General features: G+C 36.9%; 2 protein-coding genes across 2 annotated transcripts; one reads left to right on the top strand and one right to left on the bottom strand.

The window, feature by feature from the left end:
- The first annotated feature begins 1,521 nt into the window (after positions 1-1,521).
- On the top strand, positions 1,522-15,952 carry LOC121326609 (guanylate cyclase soluble subunit beta-2-like). Its single transcript, XM_041269938.1, has 16 exons — positions 1,522-1,569; positions 2,712-2,785; positions 3,728-3,822; positions 5,570-5,730; positions 6,099-6,198; positions 6,775-6,946; positions 8,288-8,415; positions 9,003-9,106; positions 9,764-9,980; positions 10,513-10,833; positions 11,718-11,866; positions 12,529-12,675; positions 13,947-14,101; positions 14,712-14,926; positions 15,073-15,195; positions 15,771-15,952. The coding sequence occupies exons 1-16, from the start codon at positions 1,522-1,524 to the stop codon at positions 15,935-15,937; spliced, it is 2,376 nt and encodes a 791-aa protein (XP_041125872.1). The 3' UTR covers positions 15,938-15,952.
- LOC121326608 lies at positions 15,953-19,396 on the bottom strand. The gene is made up of 3 exons (XM_041269937.1): positions 19,063-19,396; positions 17,964-18,231; positions 15,953-17,307 (listed from the first exon to the last, which is right to left on the bottom strand). The coding sequence occupies exons 1-3, from the start codon at positions 19,394-19,396 to the stop codon at positions 17,175-17,177; spliced, it is 735 nt and encodes a 244-aa protein (XP_041125871.1). The 3' UTR covers positions 15,953-17,174.
- Positions 19,397-24,008: the final 4,612 nt, after the last annotated feature.

Below are 24,008 nucleotides of genomic sequence, written 5' to 3'. Positions count from 1 at the left end.
TTTAGAACCCAGGACTAAAAGTGCATCTTCATTTAAAAAGTCTAGGTCCTTCAAGATCACAAGGCAGCAGTAAGGTATTTTGCAGATTTATGCTGATCTGTTATGAGTGTTTATTTTTCTCAGGAAGCCTGTTTCTAAGGTTAATTAATATTACAGTGTACAGTGGGCTTAAATGCATCCTATTTTTATACATATGCTGTACCTGCTTATCTGCATGACCACCAGTCACTCTGTCCATTAGGACAAACAGACGCTTCCCTTTTACAGCGCTGTCTTTCGTTTGAAGGCTTCGTAAATAAATACTTCTGCACAGCAAAGCCTGGTACATGAAAGAACAGACAGTCCAATATTTCAGGCAGCTTTTTCAACAGATTATTTCAGATACATTTCCAGCCCTATAAGCACTGCTTCATATTGCTTTTCAAGTTTTGATGCATCTATGAAACTGGCCGTGACCATGCAATCTGTTCTTTGGTTTAGTTTTGGCCTGTGTTTTATCTCTTGAGGATGAGGTGAGATGTTTATATCGTTGTCAATTTCTATAGGCTTTTATTTTACATTGTGATCTCATTTACACACCCTCTTTCAATTGCTCAGCTGCTCAATAATGCTTTTCTTCAGTGTCCATTTAGTTTATATAATATTTATTTGTACATGTAAAATCTTTCTATTAACATCACCGAAGGGACTGGAGAAACCATGATATATAATAGGTATGCGAGGCCAGTGGCTTTATTAATTTACAATCCCAGAGCAGGCTATGCGGTAGCTCCATTTAATGACGCCAGAGGGAGACATTTACTGGACAATACTGTGTGAAAAACACATGCACTTTTCACTACTATGAGAGAGTGGGTGAACAGATTATTGCATTATTTATTAGTTATGGTATGGTCATGTTATGGAATTAGTTTTCTTTCTGAAATCGAGGACCGAGAAGTTATATTTAATGAAAACATGAAATATACACATCTCTGTTAATTCAGTTACATTCTAAAGCTGTCGATATTTAGTCAGGCGTTAGAATTCGATTTTTGAGAAGCCCACAGAGAGCAGCTGTGCTTTAGACCAGCCAATAGCGGTGTGAATAACAAGGATTGAAAAGCAGACAACGCACCTTAGAAGCATGTCTCAGACAGCGTGGTTAAGGGGACAACAACCACATTTGAAGGGGAGATGTGGAACAGACCTTTGCATGTTAATTGGGTTCGTTCTGGGGATCTAAATTGGACATTTAACAACATAAAAGTACAATACAGTTGTATGACTAGTGATTGGCTCATGTGATTTTTTTTTTAATCATTGCATATACATATTCACTTAATATGGTGAACTCCGGAGTATTCTATTATCAATTCGGTAACAAGGAACTGTTACAGCAGAATAGTTTTAAATATAACAAGATGATGTATGGTATTGCAGACAGATGAACTATTCCGAAACAACGAGAGAATAAGGGGTATGTTTTGTTACAACTATATATCAAGCCTTGCGATTTAGCGCGCTTCACTATATTTGCCTATGGGTCAAGCATCCTATTCATTTCAGCACCCCAGGTCAATGGACAGCGTAAAGCGATAAGCGACATTCATCATGCAGTGAGTTGCTCCGTGTTGCGAAGCAAGGATAAAAACAAAGATTATGGAAATTATTTTAAACCTGCTGTCGTAGCTGCAAAGGACGCACAAAGATTTTTGGCGGGTTGTCGAAGTGGGATCCTAAACCATTTCTCCGGGCATAAGAATCTGAGAACAATTCACTCTCTTAATCGTGCGGTAAAATGCGGTGAATATTCCCGTCTATTGGAACTGCTATTCTCTAGGCCAGGTTATGTATGGTGTGCTCTGGTGGATTGCTGATTGATTTTACAGATGGACTTCTACTCTCGTGAACACAATGCAGTCAGCAGCCTACTCCAGTCTTTCTGTTTAGTGAGCTCGATGGACCGAAATCTCAATCACTTCAGTGGAGATGGTAAGTACCTTTCAATATTCAAAGTCCTAAATAGCATAGTTTAGTAAAATAACACATAATGCATTCTGTGAAACCAAAGAGTCAGAAAACATGCATATTCTTCTGCAGAGCGTTTTAAAAACGTTTCCTTTTTTATTTTCTTTTTTAAGTTTAATGTTTCTAAAGTTACTAGACACACACACACACACACACACACACACACACACACACACACACACACACACACACACACACACACACACATAAATCAAAGCGTTGCCAAAATAAATCAAAATGTCATGCTTTCTCCTCGTTTGACATTTAATTTATTTTATGTTGATGCGATTGCTTAAAATCCTACACTAATTTAAAATGATTCTTTCCCAACCAATTTACATTAAGCAATAGTTTACTTTACTTGGTACAGCGCACTATATCTATCTATCTATCTATCTATCTATCTATCTATCTATCTATCTATCTATCTATCTATCTATCTATCTATATATCTATATATCTATCTATCTATATATCTATATCTATATATCTATATATCTATATATCTATATTTATATATATCTATATATCTATATACCTACATAATCAAAGACAATACATTACAATTACACATTTCCATACATGGTTCCGTGTTATTTGGTACAACACAGATCTATTTTCTTGTAATTTACTGAACTCTAAAGTAGAAAAAAAAACAGAAATCTTCAGTGTCTGATTTATTTGTCTTTCTCCCTTTTTAGTATGGGTTTATTAACACGTGCTTAAAGTCCTTGATAATTGACAAGTTTGGAGAAGAAACATGGGAGAAGCTAAGGTAATATTCATATTTGTCTTGTAGATTATGCCTTTTCATATTCACAGATTGTATTACTCCAATGCAAGTGGTACTCATTTGTTAGTTGTTAGATGTAGCTTATTTAATATCCAGAAGGTGGCGTAAACGACCTTAGTGAATAAACATTACTAGGTTGCAACCAGGTTAAGGCAATATATAATAAGCACTGTTTAATATGCAACCTTAAAGAACTCGGCTTGTTATTAATTAAAATGCCTTTTGTTTTTCCCGTGATCCATGGACACCGTAAAGAAGATGGTGTTAGTGTGTGATTTTTTTATATTAAAATTATATTTAAATGAAAACACACAATAATTGCTTGATAAGCAAATACATATATCTCTCTCTAACCAATCAGTATAACATATCTTTTTCCTGGCACAAACGTGGTATTTTGTAAACGAGATGACCCTTGCATCTTCACAATGGTGTAAATAAAACTATTTCCAAATGTTGTACTAAATCATCACTAAAAGGGTTATGATTTTGGAGACACAATCCTTACAAACACACAATATATGCACCAGTCTGTAACTTGTTAAATGATTTTTGATTACTCTACAAATACTGTGCTTTAATCTATTTACTAACATTTAAGTGTAGTTATAACAATTGCCCTCGGGTCCCTAGCATTGCCTTTAAATGATAAGTCGGAGCAGCCAAACTAATTCAATCCCAGTACAGTTATTCTGTACCAATATAACACCAGCATAGTTATACTGTACCAATATAACACCAGACATCCTGATAAATGGATAGGAATGTACAATATGCCCTGCTTGGTGTTTCTCTCTTCCCTTCTGGGATTGCTGCCACTGTTCTCTTGGCTTGCAAATCGATTTGAACACATTACTTTCTGATGCAGTGGTTGAACTACAAAATGCTATTCAACCCAGACTGAGCCTTTTTTCCCTTCTGTAGAAATCAGGCTGGAGTTCGAGATACTTTCATGACATTTGAAGTGTATAAAGATGACATCACAATGCGATTAGTGGAAGAAGCATGCAAAATTCTGGGTATGTTGAATGACAGTGCATCACTTCAATTATATATACTGTGTGTGTGTGTGTGTGTGTGTGTGTGTGTGTGTGTGTGTGTGTGTGTGTGTGTGTGTGTGTGTGTGTGTGTGTGTGTGTGTGTGTGTGTATATATATATAACTGAGTTACAGTTCATATAAGGAAATCAGTCAATTGAAATAGATTCATTAGGCCCTAATCTATGGATTTCACATGACTGGGAATACAGATATGCATCTGTTGGTCACAGTTACCTCAAAAAAAGGTAGGGGTATGGATCAGAAAACCAGTCAGTATCTGGTGTGACCACCATTTGCCTCATGCTGCGTGACACAACTCCTTTGCATAGAGTTGATCAGACTGTTGATTGTGTCCTGTGGAATTTTGTCCCACTCCTCCTCAATGGCTGTGCGAAGTTGCTGGATATTGGCGGGAACTGGAACACGCTGTCATACACGTTGATTCAGAGCATCCCAAACATGCTCAATGGAGTATGCAGACCAAGGAAGGACTGGGACATTTTCAGCTTCCAGGAATTGTGTAAAGATCCTTGCGACATGGGGCAGTGCGTTATCATGCTGAAACATAAGGTGATGATGGCGGATGAATGGCATGACAATGGGCTTCAGGATCTCGTCACAGTATCAGTGTGCATTCAAATTGCCATCAATAAAATACAATTGTGTTTATTGGCCGTAGCTTATGCCTGCCCATACCATAACCCCACCGCCACCATAGGGCACTCTGTTCACAACGTTGACATCAGCAAACCACTCGCCCACACGACACCATACACGCTGTCTGCCCTCTGCTCGGTACAGTTGAAATCGGGAATCATCCGTGAAGAGCACACTTCTCCAGCGTGCCAGTGGCCATCGAAGGTGAGCATTTGCCCACTGGAGTCAGTTACGACGCCAAACTGCAGTCAGGTCAAGACCCTGGTGAGGATGACGAGCACGCAGATGAGCTTCCCTGAGATGATTTCTGACAGTTTGTGCAGAAATTCTTCGGTTGTGTAAACCCACAGTTTCATCAGCTGTCCGAGTGGCTGGTCTCAGACGATCCCACAGGTGAAGAAACCGGATGTCTAGGTACTGGGCTGGCATGATTACACGTGGTCTGAGGTTGTGAGGCTGGTTGGACGTACTGCCAAATTCTCTAAAATTATGTTGGAGGCGGCTTATGGTAGAGAAATGAACATTCAATTCTCTGGCAACAGCTCTGGTGGACATTCTTGCAGTCAGCATGCCAATTGCACGCTCCCTCAAAACTTGAAACATCTGTGGCATTGTGTTGTGTGACAAAACTGCACAATTTAGAGTGGCCTTTTATTGTCCTTAGCACAAGGTGCACCTGTGTAACGATCATGCTGTTTAATCAGCTTCTTTATATGCCACAACTGTCAGGTGGATGGATTATCTTGGCAAAGGAGAAATGCTCGCTAACAGGGCTGTAAACAAATTCATGCACAAAATTTGAGAGAAATAAGCTTTTTGTGCATATGGAAAATTTCTGGGATCTTTTATTTCAGCTCATGAAACATGGGACCAACACTTTACATGTTGTGTTTATTTTTTTGTTCAGTGTATATATTGTGAGGCTGTAGTATATTGCTGTGTTTTAATTTGAACGTTTTTTGCATGTGCATTAAAGTAAGTTTATTAATGATGTAACAATGCTATAATCCTTAAATAGAATGCAGCTATTTTAATAAATGTTAGATAATCATTTCATTTTTTTTCCCAGAGCTATCACCAGACGTGGTTTTGAAACAGTTTGGGGAGTATTTCTTTGAGTTTTGTAAACGGTCCGGCTATGACCACATGCTCAGAACTCTTGGTGGAAGCCTTTTTGAGTTCATTGAGAACCTGGATGCATTGCACAGCTACTTGTCACTCTCCTACCAGGCAAGCACAGTAAATCCATTCAAGGTCTACAGATTTATACAGATCACTTTAGCAGCACATTCTCAAAGTAACCTAAATGACAAATATGCACAGCTATTCTCTATTCTTGATTTTCTAATGGGAGTCATAGGCTTTTGAAGTTGAGAATATCATAATGTTTTATTCACTTGTATAGCTAATTTGCTTTAATAGAATGTAACAACTCAAGATGCTCTTTGATGAGTTTTCAAGTTACTGTCGCATTCATTCAAAAACTAATTAACATCAGTTAAAGACAGCAGTGGGCAATTGGTCTGATACAAATACCAGTCATGTGTTTGCTTCATTGAATTGTGTTAGTAGAGTGTAATGAATGTTTTCCATTGCAGGAGATGAACGCCCCTTCATTCAGGGTAGAGAAGAATGATGACGGCACCATGCATTTACACTACTATTCTGATCGAAGGGGGCTGTGTCATATTGTTCCAGGTAATACATGGTGGTTTCTATTAAAAAAAAAAAAATCTACAAATTAAAGAGTCACTGTATATTTAGTCAGTAGCAGATCCCTTAAAGACTGAAATAAATAATGAAAGTTTTAGTTTTGCCCAGTGTCCTACAATACCATATTTGATTCAAGTAAAAAACACAGCATTTATGTTACCTTCCATGACATTCAAGCTAATTTATTGGATTTCAAATACCATGAAGAACAATACAACAATAAATGAACTAACACCTGAGTTTTAAATAGCATTCATATTGAAGTAAGCAACAATTCATGACACAACCAACACTTATTCAGATAATAAAATCACTCCTGTACCTGTCCACAATACAGCTGTCCCTGTTGATTATGAATTCATGTTAGGTTTGGGATTTAATATAACTAAGTATGGCATCCATCAGGTTTACTTCATTTGAGCTGAGTTGCAATTTTCACTATGGAATTAAATTAATGGACAGTAACACCAAGCCTTATCATGGTTTTGTAAAATAAGACTGCATTGCTTATAAATGTGTACACTTCAAATTCTATATTGTATATTTGTATTTTTCCAAAAGGCATTATCGGAGCAGTAGCCAAAGACTTTTTCAACAGCGAAATCTCGATGGAAATTGTTAACCAAATGGAGGAAGAAGAGAGGACAGGGAAAAAGGAGCATGTTGTTTTTCTCGTCACTCAAAAGTCTGCCTTTTCACACAAGCGACGAAGCAAATTATCTGCAACTCCTGAGTATCTGGCAAACGCATGCAGGCAAAGTGAAAAACAACTAAACAAAGAGGTAATTACTGACTGTCAAAATCTTCATTTTAAGAATCACAAACTGGCAATGTGGGCTGTATATGACAACGAGAAATGTCTCAACGCTTTACTGACTTATATGCACCGAAGACAGCTTTAAAAACAGTCCCTAATGGCATATATTACTAAATGTGCTGTTTTAACTGGGCTTTTTCAGCAAGCTGTATGGGTTTTTCACTATTTTTCATGAAGCGTATTGGGTTTTATGCACTCGTGGTGATATCTCACATTGTTAAAGTGCAGATAGCTATCCAGATATATTTCTTATGAAGTAAGAAATATATAAAACAACTTGAGCAAACAGCATGAGGAGCAACTGCTGGTATGTGTGCACCAGCAAATGGATTTTTAGTATGTAACGTGACATGTTAAATATAGAACCGATGAAGGATGCTTGAAAAGCTTCAGATACAATTATGTAAGTTCAGTATGAAGCATTTTTAAATTATCTATATAGTCCTTATTTAACCCCATTTAGAGCTTCTCAGCGACAAGACTAGACAAAGTCATGTTGTTGTTCTGCTGTAAAATGAAAGCTCTTTATATGGAATTCATGTATGTGTCTTATTCAATTGGAAAATGGTTCATTCGTTTAATAATCATTTTAGGGTGTGTCCACTGAATATTGTGTGTCCAGTATTCACAAATGAGGATTTTTTTTTATTTTATTTATATTTGCTGTTTTGAATTTGCAAATAATGCCCAACTCAATGCTGCCAACAGAACTGAGAAGTGAGTGAGAAGCACAGAGTCCGTTTCTCTAATGTGGTCTAGAAAACAATCAAACTGATGCCCCATTCTGTTCTTTTTTTCTTTTGCCTGTCTGTAAGACACAAAGATCCTATTGATCTGTTTTCCTCTCTAAATACTCCAGAGAAGCAGGACTAACCTTTAGCAGGAGCTTCACCCATGCTAACAAAGTGTTTAACCTCAGCGTGAACTGGGTGAGCAAAAGGGCATCCTGAAACTGCATGAGAGAGCTAAAGGATCGGCATTTTATTCAGACAATGCCTCTTCGGAACCAGGCAATTGAGTATTCTAATGATTCAAGAAACTTATAACAAGCTTTAACATGGCTTATTATGACTGGGGAGGTTTATTCAGCTATTTATAGGAACTTGTTACTAGACAGTTATTAGCAGTATTTTATTAATAATAATAATAATAATAATAATAATAATAATCTTCTAATCTTGGATATTTAGATCACCCTGGTTAACATTAATTAGGAAGCAATTAAACTTCCTTAAAAATTAAAAGTGTTGACTGCAGCACCTTGTCTTTGCAGGATATGGAAAAGGCTATGAACAAGACCAGAAACAAAAACTACCACATGTCTGTCTGTCCAGTGAAAAAAAAACACTGGGATACCGTTCGGGGAATTGTGAAGCTTGGCAAAGGTGAGCTATTGCCTCCGGACATATACAGGCGCTGAATTGGAAATACACATAGCTTTGGTAAAAAAAAAAATTAAAAAAATTAAAATTTAAAATATAATTATCATACCTGATGATTGAGGTCAAATTTGCAAGGATTAATAGATTTAAAATACACCTGCATTATTGCATTATTCTGGTGACATTCTATTCATTTTTGTTCTGATTTGTGGAATCACTGTGGCACATTTGGGGAATGACCTCATGTATCTGAAAGGTATTATTTGATTGGCTCAACCTCTTTGTTGTGGAACCTCATTGATAGCGAGGTAAGTAAATCATCATCTGTGAATACTAACAGTTAAACAAAAAATGCTAGTGCACGTGATATTTCAAATGTATTATTAATACATATTATTTTCACTGCTGTCAACAACAAACTATGTCAGTGTGAATGCAAAACAGACCATGAGTGTGCAGCACTGATTACAAGTACTGTTTATACAAAGGAATCAAAGGGAAATATAATGAAGTCTGCAAAATGCTTGGTCATAATAACACTTGTGCAGCATTCCTGAGGTAAAATGAGCATTTGCACCTCTTATTTGTAGGCAAACTGTTGAGAGGATTTGAACCAGTTTACCCCAAGACGCTGTGCATAGATTTAATGACCTTTTGCAATGCTTTCCCTTTTCACATTGTATTCGATGAAGAGGTAAGATCATTTTCATAGTATTAATATTCAATTTTATTAATTCCAAAATGATCTTGTTGTGCAATTATTAGTTCAGCCAGCCTCTTGTCTATCTTTCTTTTTTGTTCCTTGTTTTAATTTCACATTCTTCGCATTGCTTCTTCTGCTATTCGCGGGACTGCAAGGCTGCAGACAGGTCAGTCCACCCTGTGCAGTTCAGTAATCACACCCCTGGGCACTGTGCTATTGCAGGGGTACCTCTGTACTGGAGGTGGGCGTGGATGTTAGGATTGCTGGCATCTCTAAGAATAGGCAACGGATTAATGTTTATTTTATGCAAGAAAAAAAATAGCAAAAAAAAAAAAAAAAAAAAAAAAGACAAAATGTGTAAAACACACATCATGCCCTTTGCAAAAGTACCACCATTAACTTTATGACTGTCCTAAAAATAAACTATAAGGAACAGAGCAGAGCTGTGCATATGGGACAGTTATAGTATAATGCATAGTTGTATGTCTGTCATCACAACAGCTAGTGCAGTGTGTCAAGGACTGTTAAAGCAATATATTATGAATGGAAGGTGGAATTTGTTTGGCTTCTGGGCCTTTGTCAGATTTCTCCTAGGAAATTGATCAAATATAAATGGTAATACTAAATGTCATGTGTGTTGGTTTTAAGCTCAGGGTGAAGCAAGCCGGAGTGAACATCCAAAAGATTGTCCCGGGACTGCAGACTGTGAGCATTCACCTTGACCAGTATTTCACTATTATTCACCCGGAAGTGACCTTCACAATACCTAGCGTGAGGAAATTTATCAACAGCCAATTTGTCTTGAGAACGAAAAGAAATATGATGCCGGAATCATGGAAGAGTCGCCCAATGTTGGAATTAAGAGGTGAAATATATTGTATAATATAATATAATATAATATAGATCACTGTGTAGCACAGAGCTCAATTTAAATTTTAATTTGGGATTCTTTTACAGTCTTCTTCTGTGAAAGTAAGTGAAGACCTGAAGCTTATATTAAGATCTGCTACTGTTATTAATTTATTTTATAGACAAAAATAATAAAAAAAATATTCATTTCTAATTCTACAAATTAAAGCATTGACACTAATTCTTGTATACAAAATAATTTAGTAGCATTTTAGATTACTGGGCATATATACCCATGTAATAAAATGGTAAGAACTGGGTAACTATCAACATTTCCTGCTCTTCCATAATAAATAATGGTTAAATAAGTGTGTAATTCAATGTAAAATGGTCTGTGCCATGGTGTAATTGCACAGTAATGTAAGAGCAAGAACAATGAGTAATTACACTGTTATTACCATATTATTACATGCTTATTCATGCCCTGTAAGCTAACATGCTACAGACACACCCTTGTGCTGATTGTCCTGTTGCACTGGCTGGCGCAGGTCAGATGGTGTGGATGGACTCTTTGCAGTACATGTTATACCTGGCCTCTCCTCTCCTGCGGAGTCTGCATGAGCTGGAGGAAAGACAGATGCACATCTCGGACATTGCCCGTCATGACGTCACGCGAGACCTCATACTGCTCAACCAGCAGAGACTGGCGGAGATGGAGCTGTCCAACCAGCTCGAGAGGAAGAAGGAGGAGCTGAGGATCCTGTCAAAGCACCTCGAGGAGGAGAAGAAGAAGACCGAAGCTCTGCTCTGCGCTATGCTCCCCAAGCACGTCGCCAACCAGCTCAAGGAAGGAAAGAGAGTTGAGGCAGGTGAATGAGATTCGAGAACTTATCTAAAAACCATGTGAGAAAATGTGATACTTTAATAGTTCAGACAGTGTTTATTTTAATTATTTAATACAGAGACTGCTGATGGAACAGGTGTCAGCCCTAATTTAATACTGAAATGAGATTAGACACTTACACCTAAAGGGAAATTAGTAAGATTTGGGCAATAACAGAAACTTTAAAAGTGCACAGCATCTGAGCAACCTTCATATTTAATGAGATCCATGAAAGACAAGCTCTCCAGCAAAAGTGCTTGATGTGAAGTCCCAGTGCGATACCACAGCTGTGATATCATGGCACCTTTTTGATAAATGGAAAGGAAACTTGGTGGTTGGACCCTCTAGGGAGAGACATGGTCTTCTCCCCTTGTTTGCCTCTATAGGGAGCTCACGTACCACAAACCCTAACTCACATCAGACAGTTGTCTATATATTGGGCAGGAGGGAAGGACCGCTCCTTTACTATTTATGTGGACTGCCTGTCTGCTTTAATCAAGTGTACAGTAGCTCTTTGACCTTCCGATGACCTCCCGATGGGCAGTGGAGACACTACAAATCTGCTTTAATAATACTATCTTTGATGGGAATGTCTTTCTTCAAGAACAGATAGTGCATGTACCCTTGGCATATATAGAACCCATCTGTGGATCCTTAAATTAATATAAGGAGCTAGCACAGTTTCTCTTGTGTAAACCATATTTTCTTCAATACTGCAACGGTTCTTTGACGATTTTGAAAAACTTGAGTTCCCAGAGGATGCTTGTTAATTAAACAGCGGGTCCACATTAAGATTGTCTAAGACTTTGTGAAATTCAATTCACTAGTTCAGGGTGGATTTGAACATGGCTTGCTCTTGCTGTTCTGCAGGTGAGTTTAAAGCGTGCACAGTTCTGTTCAGTGACGTTGTGACGTTTACCGACATCTGCTCCGTGTGTGAACCTATCCAGATTGTGTTCATGCTCAATTCCATGTACCTCAAGTTCGACCGGCTCACCACTGTTCATGATGTCTACAAGGTAATCCTTTAATGTTAGCTGTATTGTTTGCATTCCAATGGGATATTTTGTATACATTTTATACACATTAGAATTAGCAGTTGGTGTTAACTGTTATTCCTTTCTTGAACTGCACAAGACCATCTTCTTTTAGGGTAAAACTATGCAGACCCCCAGCTTTGAAGAAAAGCCAGAGATTTAGAGGACATATCTCAAATCCCAGTGCACTAGAGCAGATATTTTGAAAAGAGCTTTAAAACAGACTTTAAAGTTATAAGTGTAATAAGTTGCTAGGATGTTGGCGGTGAAAATAATAATGACAGGTACGTTATTTAAACAGTTGTAGCAACACGTGAGGATGTATAAGCCTATAGCTTTCAGAACCCTGCAACTTACTTTTTAATATATATTTTAATATGCATTTCCTTTCATCAAGATCCTCATCACAATTCTGAGGCTATAGCTAACTAAAAAAAAACATACATATAATCATGCTAGCAAAGAATAAAAATAATAAAAAAAACATTTGAATCAAGAATAATGCTGCTCTTCAGATTTTACGCTAGACAATAATTATGGTTTTACTGTATCATTTGTATTAAAATGCCTAACACCTTACCTGTTTGCATTGCATTTCCAAGTAATAAAACACATGACAGTAACATATATGGGTTATTTTTAAGGTGGAAACCATTGGCGATGCTTACATGGTAGTTGGAGGAGTCCCTGTACCTGTATCAAGCCATGCAGAACGTGTTGCTAATTTTGCCTTGGGAATGATCATAGCAGCCAGAGAAGTAACAAACCCAGTCACAGGGAACCCCATACAGGTAAGGGATGGTATCTGGTAATGTTACATGTCTCTAACAAAAGTGTAATAACATGTGTCATTATATAGTAATTACATTGTAATTGCACAACCACATGTAACCTTATGTGCAATTAGTGTATTATTAGAGTGTAATTGGAGCCCAGCTTGAGACAGTCAGTGGAAAGTGTTATCTGATATAGAGTCTCACTCTTAAGGATTATGTGGCAGCATTAATTGATCTGAAATTCTACTGTGTAAAACTAAATGAGAAAAGGCCAAGCATAAACTACAAAAGTACCTATCCAAGTCATTGAGAATGCTTTTATTTACTGCATAAATGGTTTTGTTTTTTAAATTACTTGCATTTTTTTTAATTTACTATAAATATTGTAAGCACTGCTTAGTTACAGTTGTAGTGCAAAAAACCTCCCAAGTTGTTATATAAGCACACAAAGATATTTTATTGACATCGTATATGTATTTGAATAGTGTTTGGTTATTTAATGCTATGTATACTTTGACTCACTGTTGCTGTAGCTTTCTTCTGTGTCCCCTAGGAAACCTTTGTAAATAAGATGGGTTCTTTATATAATTAAAGATTTGTGTTGGGTTACCAAGGGAATGCGTTCATGTAGCCAGCATAGTCGCTACATAGCTGCAGACCACGCTTTGTACAGTTTTGTCCAATTGTAAATTCAACAGCACTCCTCAATAATACTATGCACATTGCACTTCAAACCAATATTATTCCAAGCAAGAAATACAGCATTGCACATTTCACTTTCTAAATGGCAGAGGTGTCCTTGCACCTCACACACCCCCTCTATACAGACACAGGAAAACATTTCTAAATGTGACTGCTTTTAGTAATAATATTATATTTAAAACAAGATGTAATCTTTGTTTGAAATGTAGCTTGAATGTAAATTGCAGTATAAGAAGAGCACTGTAAGTATCGTATATAACTAGTACACTATTTTAATCGTACAACATCATGTAATCAAAGTCTATTGGAAACCATAATAGTATTAGAGTATTTCATGTTAGATTTCAAAACGTCTTTTTTTTTTTTTTTACATTGTTGTCAGTTTTCTGTTAGGTATATGGAAAAAACTAAAAAGTGGTATGTAATTCAATATGTTAAAATAACATTATTTAGCAGGTTGAAATCGATTTTATGAAGCAAAATTTGTTAATTCTATAGACTGATGCAAAACGTTTGGCCAGTGCTCTAGTACAGTATGTTCTATAACTCGTTGGTTAGCAGGATTACATCTTTGTTTTGTACAGATCAGGGTGGGGCTGCACACTGGTCCAGTCCTGGCGGGAGTTGTGGGTGAGAAGATGCCTCGTTATTGCCTGTTTGGAGACACTGTGAACACGGCCTCGCGAATGGAAAGCCACGGTCTTCCAGACAAAATCCATCTCAGTCCAAGTGCCTATGGGTAAGAAGTTACCGTTTCATTAAAACACCTTTCTACAGAGCACTGTTAGGAACAAAAGAGCGTAGGTGTGCACACAGATCTAACCATAAAGAGAGAAGATGTATATGGTAAAATATCTGTTTATCATATTACAATATAATTGATATAGTTTAACTGTATGTATCACATTGTACTATACCATGCTATATACACTTTCCTCTCACAAGTATGACTAAAACACAGTGCCACATTTTTAATTAGGTCACAAATAAAGAATGAGACTGACTCCTAATAAAGATATGTCATTGTCTAGATCAACAACCAATTAAGTTTAGTAAACAGAAAAAAAACAAGTAACCATAAATAAATGCTGTTCAATATAAAGGTAATAAAAGCTAATACAAAAAATTGATAAAATCAGGACAGACATTTTACCAAAAAGAAACAGCAAATGAATTTAGAGTACTTGCTTTATCAGGGTTTATGTTAGCATAACTATTGGAATTGTTTAGTGTACATTTTGGTACATGCAAGATCCAATTTCAGTGTTCTAAACAATGAGATCTGCCACCATTTAGGTCAATTGAACCTTGGTGTGTATTTCAATGTGATTTTCCATTTATTTTCTCAGGGCTCTTAAAGACAAAGGCTTTGAATGCATTGACCGTGGTGAAATTGAAGTGAAAGGCAAAGGGAAAATGCACACTTACTTTCTGGCTGGGAATCTAACCGCCACGGACGACGAGATCATGGGGTATCCAGTGAGGGAATCTGACTCAGGGCGTGAGTCAGCCCAGTCTCTTCATGATTCCAGGATGGACACGCTACAGAGACAGGGCCCTCGAGGTTAGGCTTTGTGTGCAGTAAAGTCCACTTCATACTGTCATCTAATGCACAAACAGCATTCACTATGGCTACATAAATCTAAATGGTGTTTTTAATTGTTGTTCTTTTCAGAATGGACTTAATGCCTATTCTTCTTTTGCATATAGGTGTGCAAAGTCTCCAGTCCCGAGATCGCCGCCCTACAGTTGCCATGAAGTATTCCGACAGCCCGACACAACCCCATGCCAAGGCTCCCAGTAAAAGCCACCCAAGTATTAAGGATTTGACAGGTACTTCTCACTTTTTTCTAAAGGTTGTTCTGTTAAAGGAATTGCAATTGCTGTAAATGTAATCTTTCACCTCTATCTAAATGTATCAAGAGATTAAACCAAAATGGCAAGACCGTTTTACACTGCTATTCTCATTAGAGACAAAAATGAGAGAAAAGAAAAAAGTTTTTTTTTTTTTTTTTTTTAGAAGGACAAGTACATGATTGTATGATTGCATGATTACATGACCTGGAAAAAGTCAATATTAATTTAGAAAACTGTTTACCAACATTTGTATCCCAGATCCAATAATACAAAACAATACAATAAAAATGTATAAACACAAACAAAAGTATAATAGCTGCATTTTTACAGTGAATGGAGAATTCGCTATAGATATTTGTGGTTTGTTTGGTTAATTACTTTGCAGTATGATAATGAGACCAGAATACAAGAGGCAATTGCAGGGCTTTCTAGATACATTTGTAGAGAACGACGAAAGGGGTGTTTCAGTTATAATCACTATATCAGTACCATATACCAGTGCACCCAGATCTGATCCTAGTAACTCACTCAAGAGATATGTTTGATTACAGGCAAAACACGAGATTCACAAAGCTACGGAAGCCTCCACAGTGACCAGCAGTCAGGAGACAACCCCTATCGGCTTACGCAGGCGACAGTGGAACCAGCTGCCAGTGAGCCATCCAGCAGAGAAACAAGAAAAAGGCACACCAAATCTAATTTTTGTGTGTTACTGTAGCATGTGTAAGCAGAGCGAGTCCGAAGAAGGGCGTAGTTACTATAATCTGTTTTTCAAATTCAAAGAAATTGCAATAGCTATTTCCAACATTTGCAGAGATTATGATTATGTAGCATTAAATTTGTAACTAACTGTGAACCAGTTTGTCAGTGAGATTTAACTGCAAGCTGGGGATGGGGGGGGGGATTAGTAGGATATGTATGCTGATTATGTCTGTAGTGTACTGAGAGTAGATAAGACAACATTGTTAGCATTTCTGAATTATTTATGAAACATGGCACCATGGGTTGCCAGTGGTTTCAAATGTGTTCTGAACACCATGTATATGAAACATGGACCTAGAAGCTAAAATGTAATGTTATTTTTTTATTCCCAGTGTTAGCATATGTACATTATTATACATCATAAAAACATATCTTACTTGACAAATACACACTCATATGTAGTGCCAAATTGCTTTCTTAAAGTTACAGTGTGTATATAAAATTGTATAAAGATTACTACATTTAACAGTAGCTCAGCAACAGAGTGTCGTGATTGTATAATTATTATGTATTATAATCATTCTGTACTACAGTTGCACATAATATGTGGCATGTACATTATAACAAAATAATTCAAATTATTTAAAGTTTATAGAATAAAACCATTCCTATTCAGTGCTGTATATTGTTATCGGTTACACAAAACAATCTGTTTTACTATGTTTTACTCTTCGGCTATCAAAGTGCGTCTCATATTTATGGAAGAGAGAAATTATATATTTGTCTGTCTGTCTATCTATCTGTCTACCTACCTGTCTATCTATCACTGCTGTATCTATACATATTCTAAATAAATAGCAGAATAAAGTGAGATAATCATTTCTAGCAAAAATCAATATTTACCAGTTTCAGCCACCCCTTTGTTGCATGACACTGAGTAAATTATATCAGGTATGTGCTAAGTTAAGAGTCTTGAGCTAACCATCCTATACGCTGGAAGCCCCAGCAATCAGTGGAGGTAGGTTCAAAGTGCTGATAAAGTCCAGCGCTCTCCAGACACCCCTGTGTCTCCAGGCTATCTTGGGTGAAGGTTTTTTGAGAAACAAGCTTCAAGACTAATCACAAGGGGCTCCAACCTGAAGATAGATCTTGATGAAGGTACTGGTGCTATGAGGAAAAGGGGCCACAGCATTATAATACAACAGCTCCCATGGTTATATGCCCCCAGCATTATAATACAAAGGATCCCACAGCTACATGTCCTCTTCCATGCTGCCTCTTAAATCGTTTGAATTCTGATCCTGCAGGTAATTCTGTGAGGCTTGATGCTCGGAATATGATGAGTCATCCACCGGTAGGAGGAAAGAGACAGATTTTACTTTGGCCCTGGCAAAGGACAAAGAACGCAAATCAAACCATTTACTGATTTCACAAAAACCAACATGTCAATTTTCCCATTAAGCTTGTGACCATTTTGGTCATAGATCCAAAGCATTAGTTGAGTTTTTTGGAATTCTTGCATTTTTTAAAACATATTAATATATTGATTTCAGCTGTGAGCATAGGTCTAGCGCCATTGTCCATTTGACCACCATAAAATCTTTTTAATCAAAGACACCTGATGTGCTGTGATGTGAACCCCTAATGCTACTGTCTAAAGAACAGTATCACATTTTACAATAACTAAAAATAAAACTAGTTTGCTTTTATAAAACCTCACATCATAGTTACATAAAATATTATAACTATACTTTCCCACCCAGCTTTCACAATAATATAATAACCTACTAGATATAATACAATACATAATATATGAGATCTATTTTTATAAGTGTTAACTAGCATTATACTATAGAGTTACCATATCAGTGGTGGTCTAACCACAAATGAAACCCTATAATAAGGATTTATTGTATTTATGAAAATGTATCCTTTAATGTCAGTCAGCTACCTGGAACACAATGACATCCCTGTTGTTGCATTTTTTTTTTATCCTGGCAGCACATACAACTTAACCCTTATATATGACTAGCTTCTCTTACTTGCATTTATGAACATATTGTTTTAATAATCTTCTGTTCTTGAATGTGTCCTTTGAGAAGGTATTTGGTGGTCTTGTGCTATCCTGACCCTGAATCCCATTCTCGGCTATAGACGAGGCTTCCTCTGCGCTTTCCTCCAGAGCGTTGTTTTTCTCTCCCAGGTCTCTCTTATCCAGGGCATTGCCCACAGAGAGCTTCTTCTTCGGGACTGGACGGGTTGATGAATTTGATGAAATGGAATATCTTCTTACAGTCATCATTATGTTTTCTGTTTGAAAAAGAAGAAAGGCAATGAACGAACTAAATAAGTTTATTTATTTATTTTTTACAGATTAATATATTCCATTCAGTCACTGCATGTATAATTATACCGTGTTAAGTTTTCTATCTATGTATCTATTTTATAATGCGTAATGTTTTCTTTTTTCCCCCCTTTAAGTGTTCTGGGCAACTTCTCAATAGACGGTTTTAAAATGTCTAAAACTTAAAATAAAAATAAATCGCGACCAAAGAGTGCATTTATCCAGACTTACCAAATAATTTGTATTATATCTATTTTGGGCAAAACAATAATTTAATGTATTGGAAAAAAATTAAAAAATAAAAATTGAATATATATATATATATATAGACACACACACACACACACGCACACACACACACACACACACACACACACACACACACACACACACACACACACACACAGAACTCATAAAAGAAATGACATTGCTGGGCACGGTGCAATATATACAGATGTGTCCAAACGTTTTCTATCAGCCCATAGAATTAACTTGTTTTGCTTCATAAAGTCGAATGCGACCTGATGAATAATGCTACGCTAACATATTAAATTACATACCGCTTTGCAGTTTTCCACATACTTACATAAACATTTTAAAAATGTGATATTTCAAAATGTACTGCTATTATGACTTCCCAGGCTTTTGAAATATCATTTATAGTTTATTTGATTACATGATGTTAAATACGACATTTAAATTACGCTTATATCATATTTATTTATTTATTTATTTATTATGTCTTCATCCTAAAATTCTAGGTGATGCAAAACGTTTAGCCATATCTAGAGGCCTACCTTTTTTACATTGCCCTTCCAGCAGCGGGACGGAAATATTTCTTCTTAGGCTCGCCAGGGACGCAGTCTCCTCGGAATTAACATGATGATGAAAGGCAGTCGACACAGCTGTATCTTCCACAATTTCTGAGCTTGTTCTCGACTGACACCGCTGTCCGCGAAGCTCGCTGTTTTCACACTCGAGCTTCTTCATTTCACTTCGCATTTCCCGTATCACCTGCAGGAGACGCCTGTTGCTGTCCATGGTGCCGGAGTTGCAGTCTGGTAGGTGGTAGAGACGCTTGTTCGCAACCTGTTGCTGAAAACATAAATCGAGGTTATTTGGTTTTAACATGGCGCGCTCTCAATCACAGTCACTGTCTTGTCAGGGATGTTGTATGGGCCTTTTCAACACTTACACAGCAATAGGTTCAGGTGACCGGACATGATTTATTCATTCAGCCGGGTTTCATGTTTCAGGAAAACCATTGTTTCATTCAACCTCAGATAGATTCAGATAACTAGTGGCATTCATTCCAGAATTGATTAGCCTAAGGCCCGGTATTTACAGAGTAGTTTGTGTTGCTTTTGGAGTACCCGTAACGTGGAAACACATTCAAACTTTCCATAAATTAATAAATAAATCAATAAATACATTAATTAATAAACAGGGCTAGGCGTCATATTTACTATCGCGACAATGTAAGTGCTTTATTTCCACCCACACCTTTTGAACTTCGTCGGCTCACAACTCAAGAAATTGCTTGTCCCCTGTCCCTCAAGCGAAGTAAAAGCCTCGTTGGTGTAGTATTCCAAATCTGAAGGGTATCTACACTACCTCAGGCAGCATGTCTGTTTTATATGAGTGCTTGTTTGTATCCGTAGAAACGAAGTCGTATAAAGCGCAAATACAATGGTAGTAATCATTGAGGATTCGTCTTACATGAGACCCGAGCTGCAGAGATGAAGGAAATACAACACCCATCTCCTGGCTTGAGTTTAATCCCCAAACCTCTTATACAGGCATGCACAGTCGAGATTTTAATTCCCCCTGGCTACACTTTGACTATTTACAGTAATACAGGGTGCTCTGTAAAATCTTTTTTTTTTAATTGTTTAAATTATTGGTGAAACAGATTACAAACACATTTTATTGTGCATTTACATATTTTTGACAATATACTTTAGACAAACAACAACATACCAAAGTAAATGTTACAAGGAATAATGCAATATGTCCTTAAAATAAGATGCATATAATTTATGTTTAATTCTTCAATATTTGATTTTCACTGTCTAGATACACATTATGCAACCATACCCACAGGTCAGGTTTCTAGTCGCTACAGCTTAGAGACACTGAATGTTACTGGCAAATCTACAAAATCCTAATTTTAAATCCAAATTGGAAAAAATAAACCCGCAAAGAACAAAAAGATCTGTAACACAGCTGTAAAGGACCAGTAAGGATGATGCTAATGCCAACAAGAGGATATGCTAATCATTTAGCTTTTGTCTTGGTTTATATGCAGAAGGTTTTGTCCAGACATTTGTGCCTAGCATTCTTTCTAAGGGAAATTAATACCAGCCTTTAGCGTATGATTATCACATTCTTGGAGATGAATGTGGCTTCATTTCTAATTTGTTCTTTTGCAGCTGACCCAGCCAGCAGACAGCAAGAGGAGAAATGTTGCTAGTTATCATTATCAAGATAGTTAGATTGAGAAACAGGTAGAGGGAGGGTGGAAGGTACATAGTTTGCAGTGTGACATCTCAGGGCTGCTGGCGTTTATTAGTTTTGCACATCTTGTCATTTATATCTTATATATAACTGATTGTCCATAGTGTTTATTCTGATCTCCCTCTTTGAAGTGACTTGAGCACATTTAAAATATATATATTTTAAACAGTAATGGGCAAATAAGCACTCCTTGAAATGTGCTTTAGCTCAATAGGGGACAATGTCACACTTTTTAAAACCAAGGTTTTATATTCTAGTGTCCTTCCCACTGCTCCCCTTCCCTTGTGTTTGTAATGCAGACATGTCGAGTTGCTTTTGCCTAATTCCCCACTGTTGGGAAGTTGGGAATTTGTTTTTTCTCTTACAGCACTGTTTCACTGCTTACTGAAAAGGTGGAGTGTGTATTCATGTTGCAGGAAATGCTGTCAGATATTCAATTACAGTAGTGCACAGTCAATTACATGGTGTTAACCACAGCTGTTAATACTAGGTCAGACAATATTAGTTATGGTTGTAAAAGTCAATTAAAACAACTGTGTGACAATCAAAATAGCTGTCAATCGTAACACTGTGTTCTTCCTGCCTTACTTATAATATTTATTATAATAGTTAGTATGAAGTTTGTCCTTGCCCCTCACTCACAAACTGGGTGATATCACATCCACAGCCTACTGATATAAATGCTGGAACGTTTGTTTAAACTGCCTTTGAAAATTCACTGTTGCCAAAAGAATATGAAATATGAATTATTCCAGCTGGACGCAACTGTCAAACGTTATTATCCATTGCATTGAACAGTTAAAACGATAAGGTTATAACTTCCATTATGTTGGGATGTTCTATTGGACAGCTCTGAAGGGTGCAGTCCTTGTTCTATGAAGTAATTTATATCACTCTGAGTGTCTGTTCAGTCATTTTCATTCTGCAGAGAACTGTCATACTATATTATCCTTCTCGCGGCAGACACACAGCAAATACTGATACACTGACCAAGATTCATATGCTGGACTTCACTCTTTCTGTGCAAGGTTTGCATCATCTGGCATCAATTAACATTGTTATTTGCAGCAGCATTACAAGGACTAGTAACTAATTACTTGTATGGGCAATTATGTCACAATAAACACTCAATATACTTTTATTACCAAGCTGTTGTGAAAAGAGTCATGCATGAAGCTGATAGTCATTAAAGCAGAGTGTTTATTCACTGGGATCATTCACTGTGAAGATATTCATATGCCATCATTAACATTGTACCTTTGCTCTTGAAAAAAAGCTAGTGATCAGTTATTCATTCTTGACATTCACCAGGATAAGCCACCTTTATCCCATTTGCTATGGTAAAAACCTTATATATTAAAACTAATTTTATTCTGTGACAGTGCAGCACTGGTATTGAATTCATGATCTGTTATCCCTTTTTAAATCAAAGTGGTCTTATATTGTTGTTTTAGTATGATTTTCTTTTGCATGCCTGTTCTGTAATATAAATTGACAATTAGAATCCACTGATAAATCCCATATAAATCTCAGACTCGCTGAGTACACAATAATTATAGGGAAGGATTGGGTGACTTTTGAGAGAAATTATGCTATAAATCAAAGAGCAGTTACAGCACTTAGATGAGCTGCTGATCCATGAGAATTCATTTTCCAGAGGATCAGTTTACAAAACGTATTATACATTTAAAAAAAAAAGACTTCTACCTGTAATCTACATGTCTTCCGCATAATTAGCATTAAGACAATGCAGGACTGGATCTTGCAACAGCAACACTTACTATTAGCAAATAACTTTAGCTTATAAAAAAATCAAAGTTAATTTATTAATAAAAAGCACATGTGCTACGACCAATGTTAAATACCACATAGAAGGTGGTATTCCTATGGGCAAATACCAAATAAAGGGTCATTAAGACTATTGATTCAAGTGTGGGAGACAAACTTGGTAAATGCATTACACAACAACTAAAGGGAGACACTATCAGGCAAGATGAATCACAACACAATATCACAGCCTCTCCGGGATATGGAGCAATGAAGGGAACGTTCTCCTTGGACATCATCTGTTGTATCTAGACATCATAGACAACATGCCTTTGGTTTCTATTTCTAATAACCCAACAACACGGGCAGTTCGATGGATAAAGTCTCCATACATAAAAACTTCATAAAAACCTAATTACAGTGAATTAAACTACCATAGACAACCCACCATAATGTGCTAGATATCTTTCTGTGGTGGTGGCAACACAACAGGTATTAATATTTTATTACAGTTTCTAGATGTGGCAGAGCAAAGCTCTGCCCTTTAAATTGGCAGGGATGGGGTTAACTTCCCCTTCCTGCCTGGGTTTATTATGTTCAGGTGGCTGGGGTTGATTAGTTGATTAACGATCAATCAGCGCCCAGCCACCTGATATAAAAGGAGGCCTCTGCTTCTCATTTGGAAAGAGGGAGCTGAGGAAGCAGGTTGGTTTTTTTTTTGGTTGTTTGGAAAGTTTGAATCCAGTGAAGGCATTGCCCAGCCTGGAAATTGTTATTTTTGTAAGTTTTGCTTTTTGTCTTTCTTTGTGTTTAAATTGCTTTGTTTTGGCCCTTGTGCCCTTTCATTTTTGTGTTTATTTATAATAAGTTATTTTTTTGAACTGCAGTCTGTCTCTGGGCCTCTTTTCACTCGCCAGCCTGCCACATTTGGTGTCAAAGTGGGATAGCGCCACCTAGAGGCCCAGAGACAGACTGCAGTTCAAAAAAATAACTTATTATAAATAAACACAAAAATGAAAGGGCACAAGGGCCAAAACAAAGCAATTTAAACACAAAGAAAGACAAAAAGCAAAACTTACAAAAATAACAATTTCCAGGCTGGGCAATGCCTTCACTGGATTCAAACTTTCCAAACAACCAAAAAAAAAACCAACCTGCTTCCTCAGCTCCCTCTTTCCAAATGAGAAGCAGAGGCCTCCTTTTATATCAGGTGGCTGGGCGCTGATTGATCGTTAATCAACTAATCAACCCCAGCCACCTGAACATAATAAACCCAGGCAGGTAGGGGAAGTTAACCCCATCCCTGCCAATTTAAAGGGCAGAGCTTTGCTCTGCCACACTAGAGGAATATTATTTTAAACATAATGAAACAGCCGGTATAGATCTGACTGAAATCAGTCTGTGATTTTCTGCAAATAATAGTGCTATTTACTTTTTATATTATGCAAACAAGCAGTAC

This window comes from Polyodon spathula, chromosome 14 (genome assembly GCF_017654505.1).
Source record: "Polyodon spathula isolate WHYD16114869_AA chromosome 14, ASM1765450v1, whole genome shotgun sequence".
Lineage (NCBI taxonomy): Eukaryota > Metazoa > Chordata > Actinopteri > Acipenseriformes > Polyodontidae > Polyodon > Polyodon spathula.
This window is presented reverse-complemented; position numbering and strand designations above follow the sequence as displayed.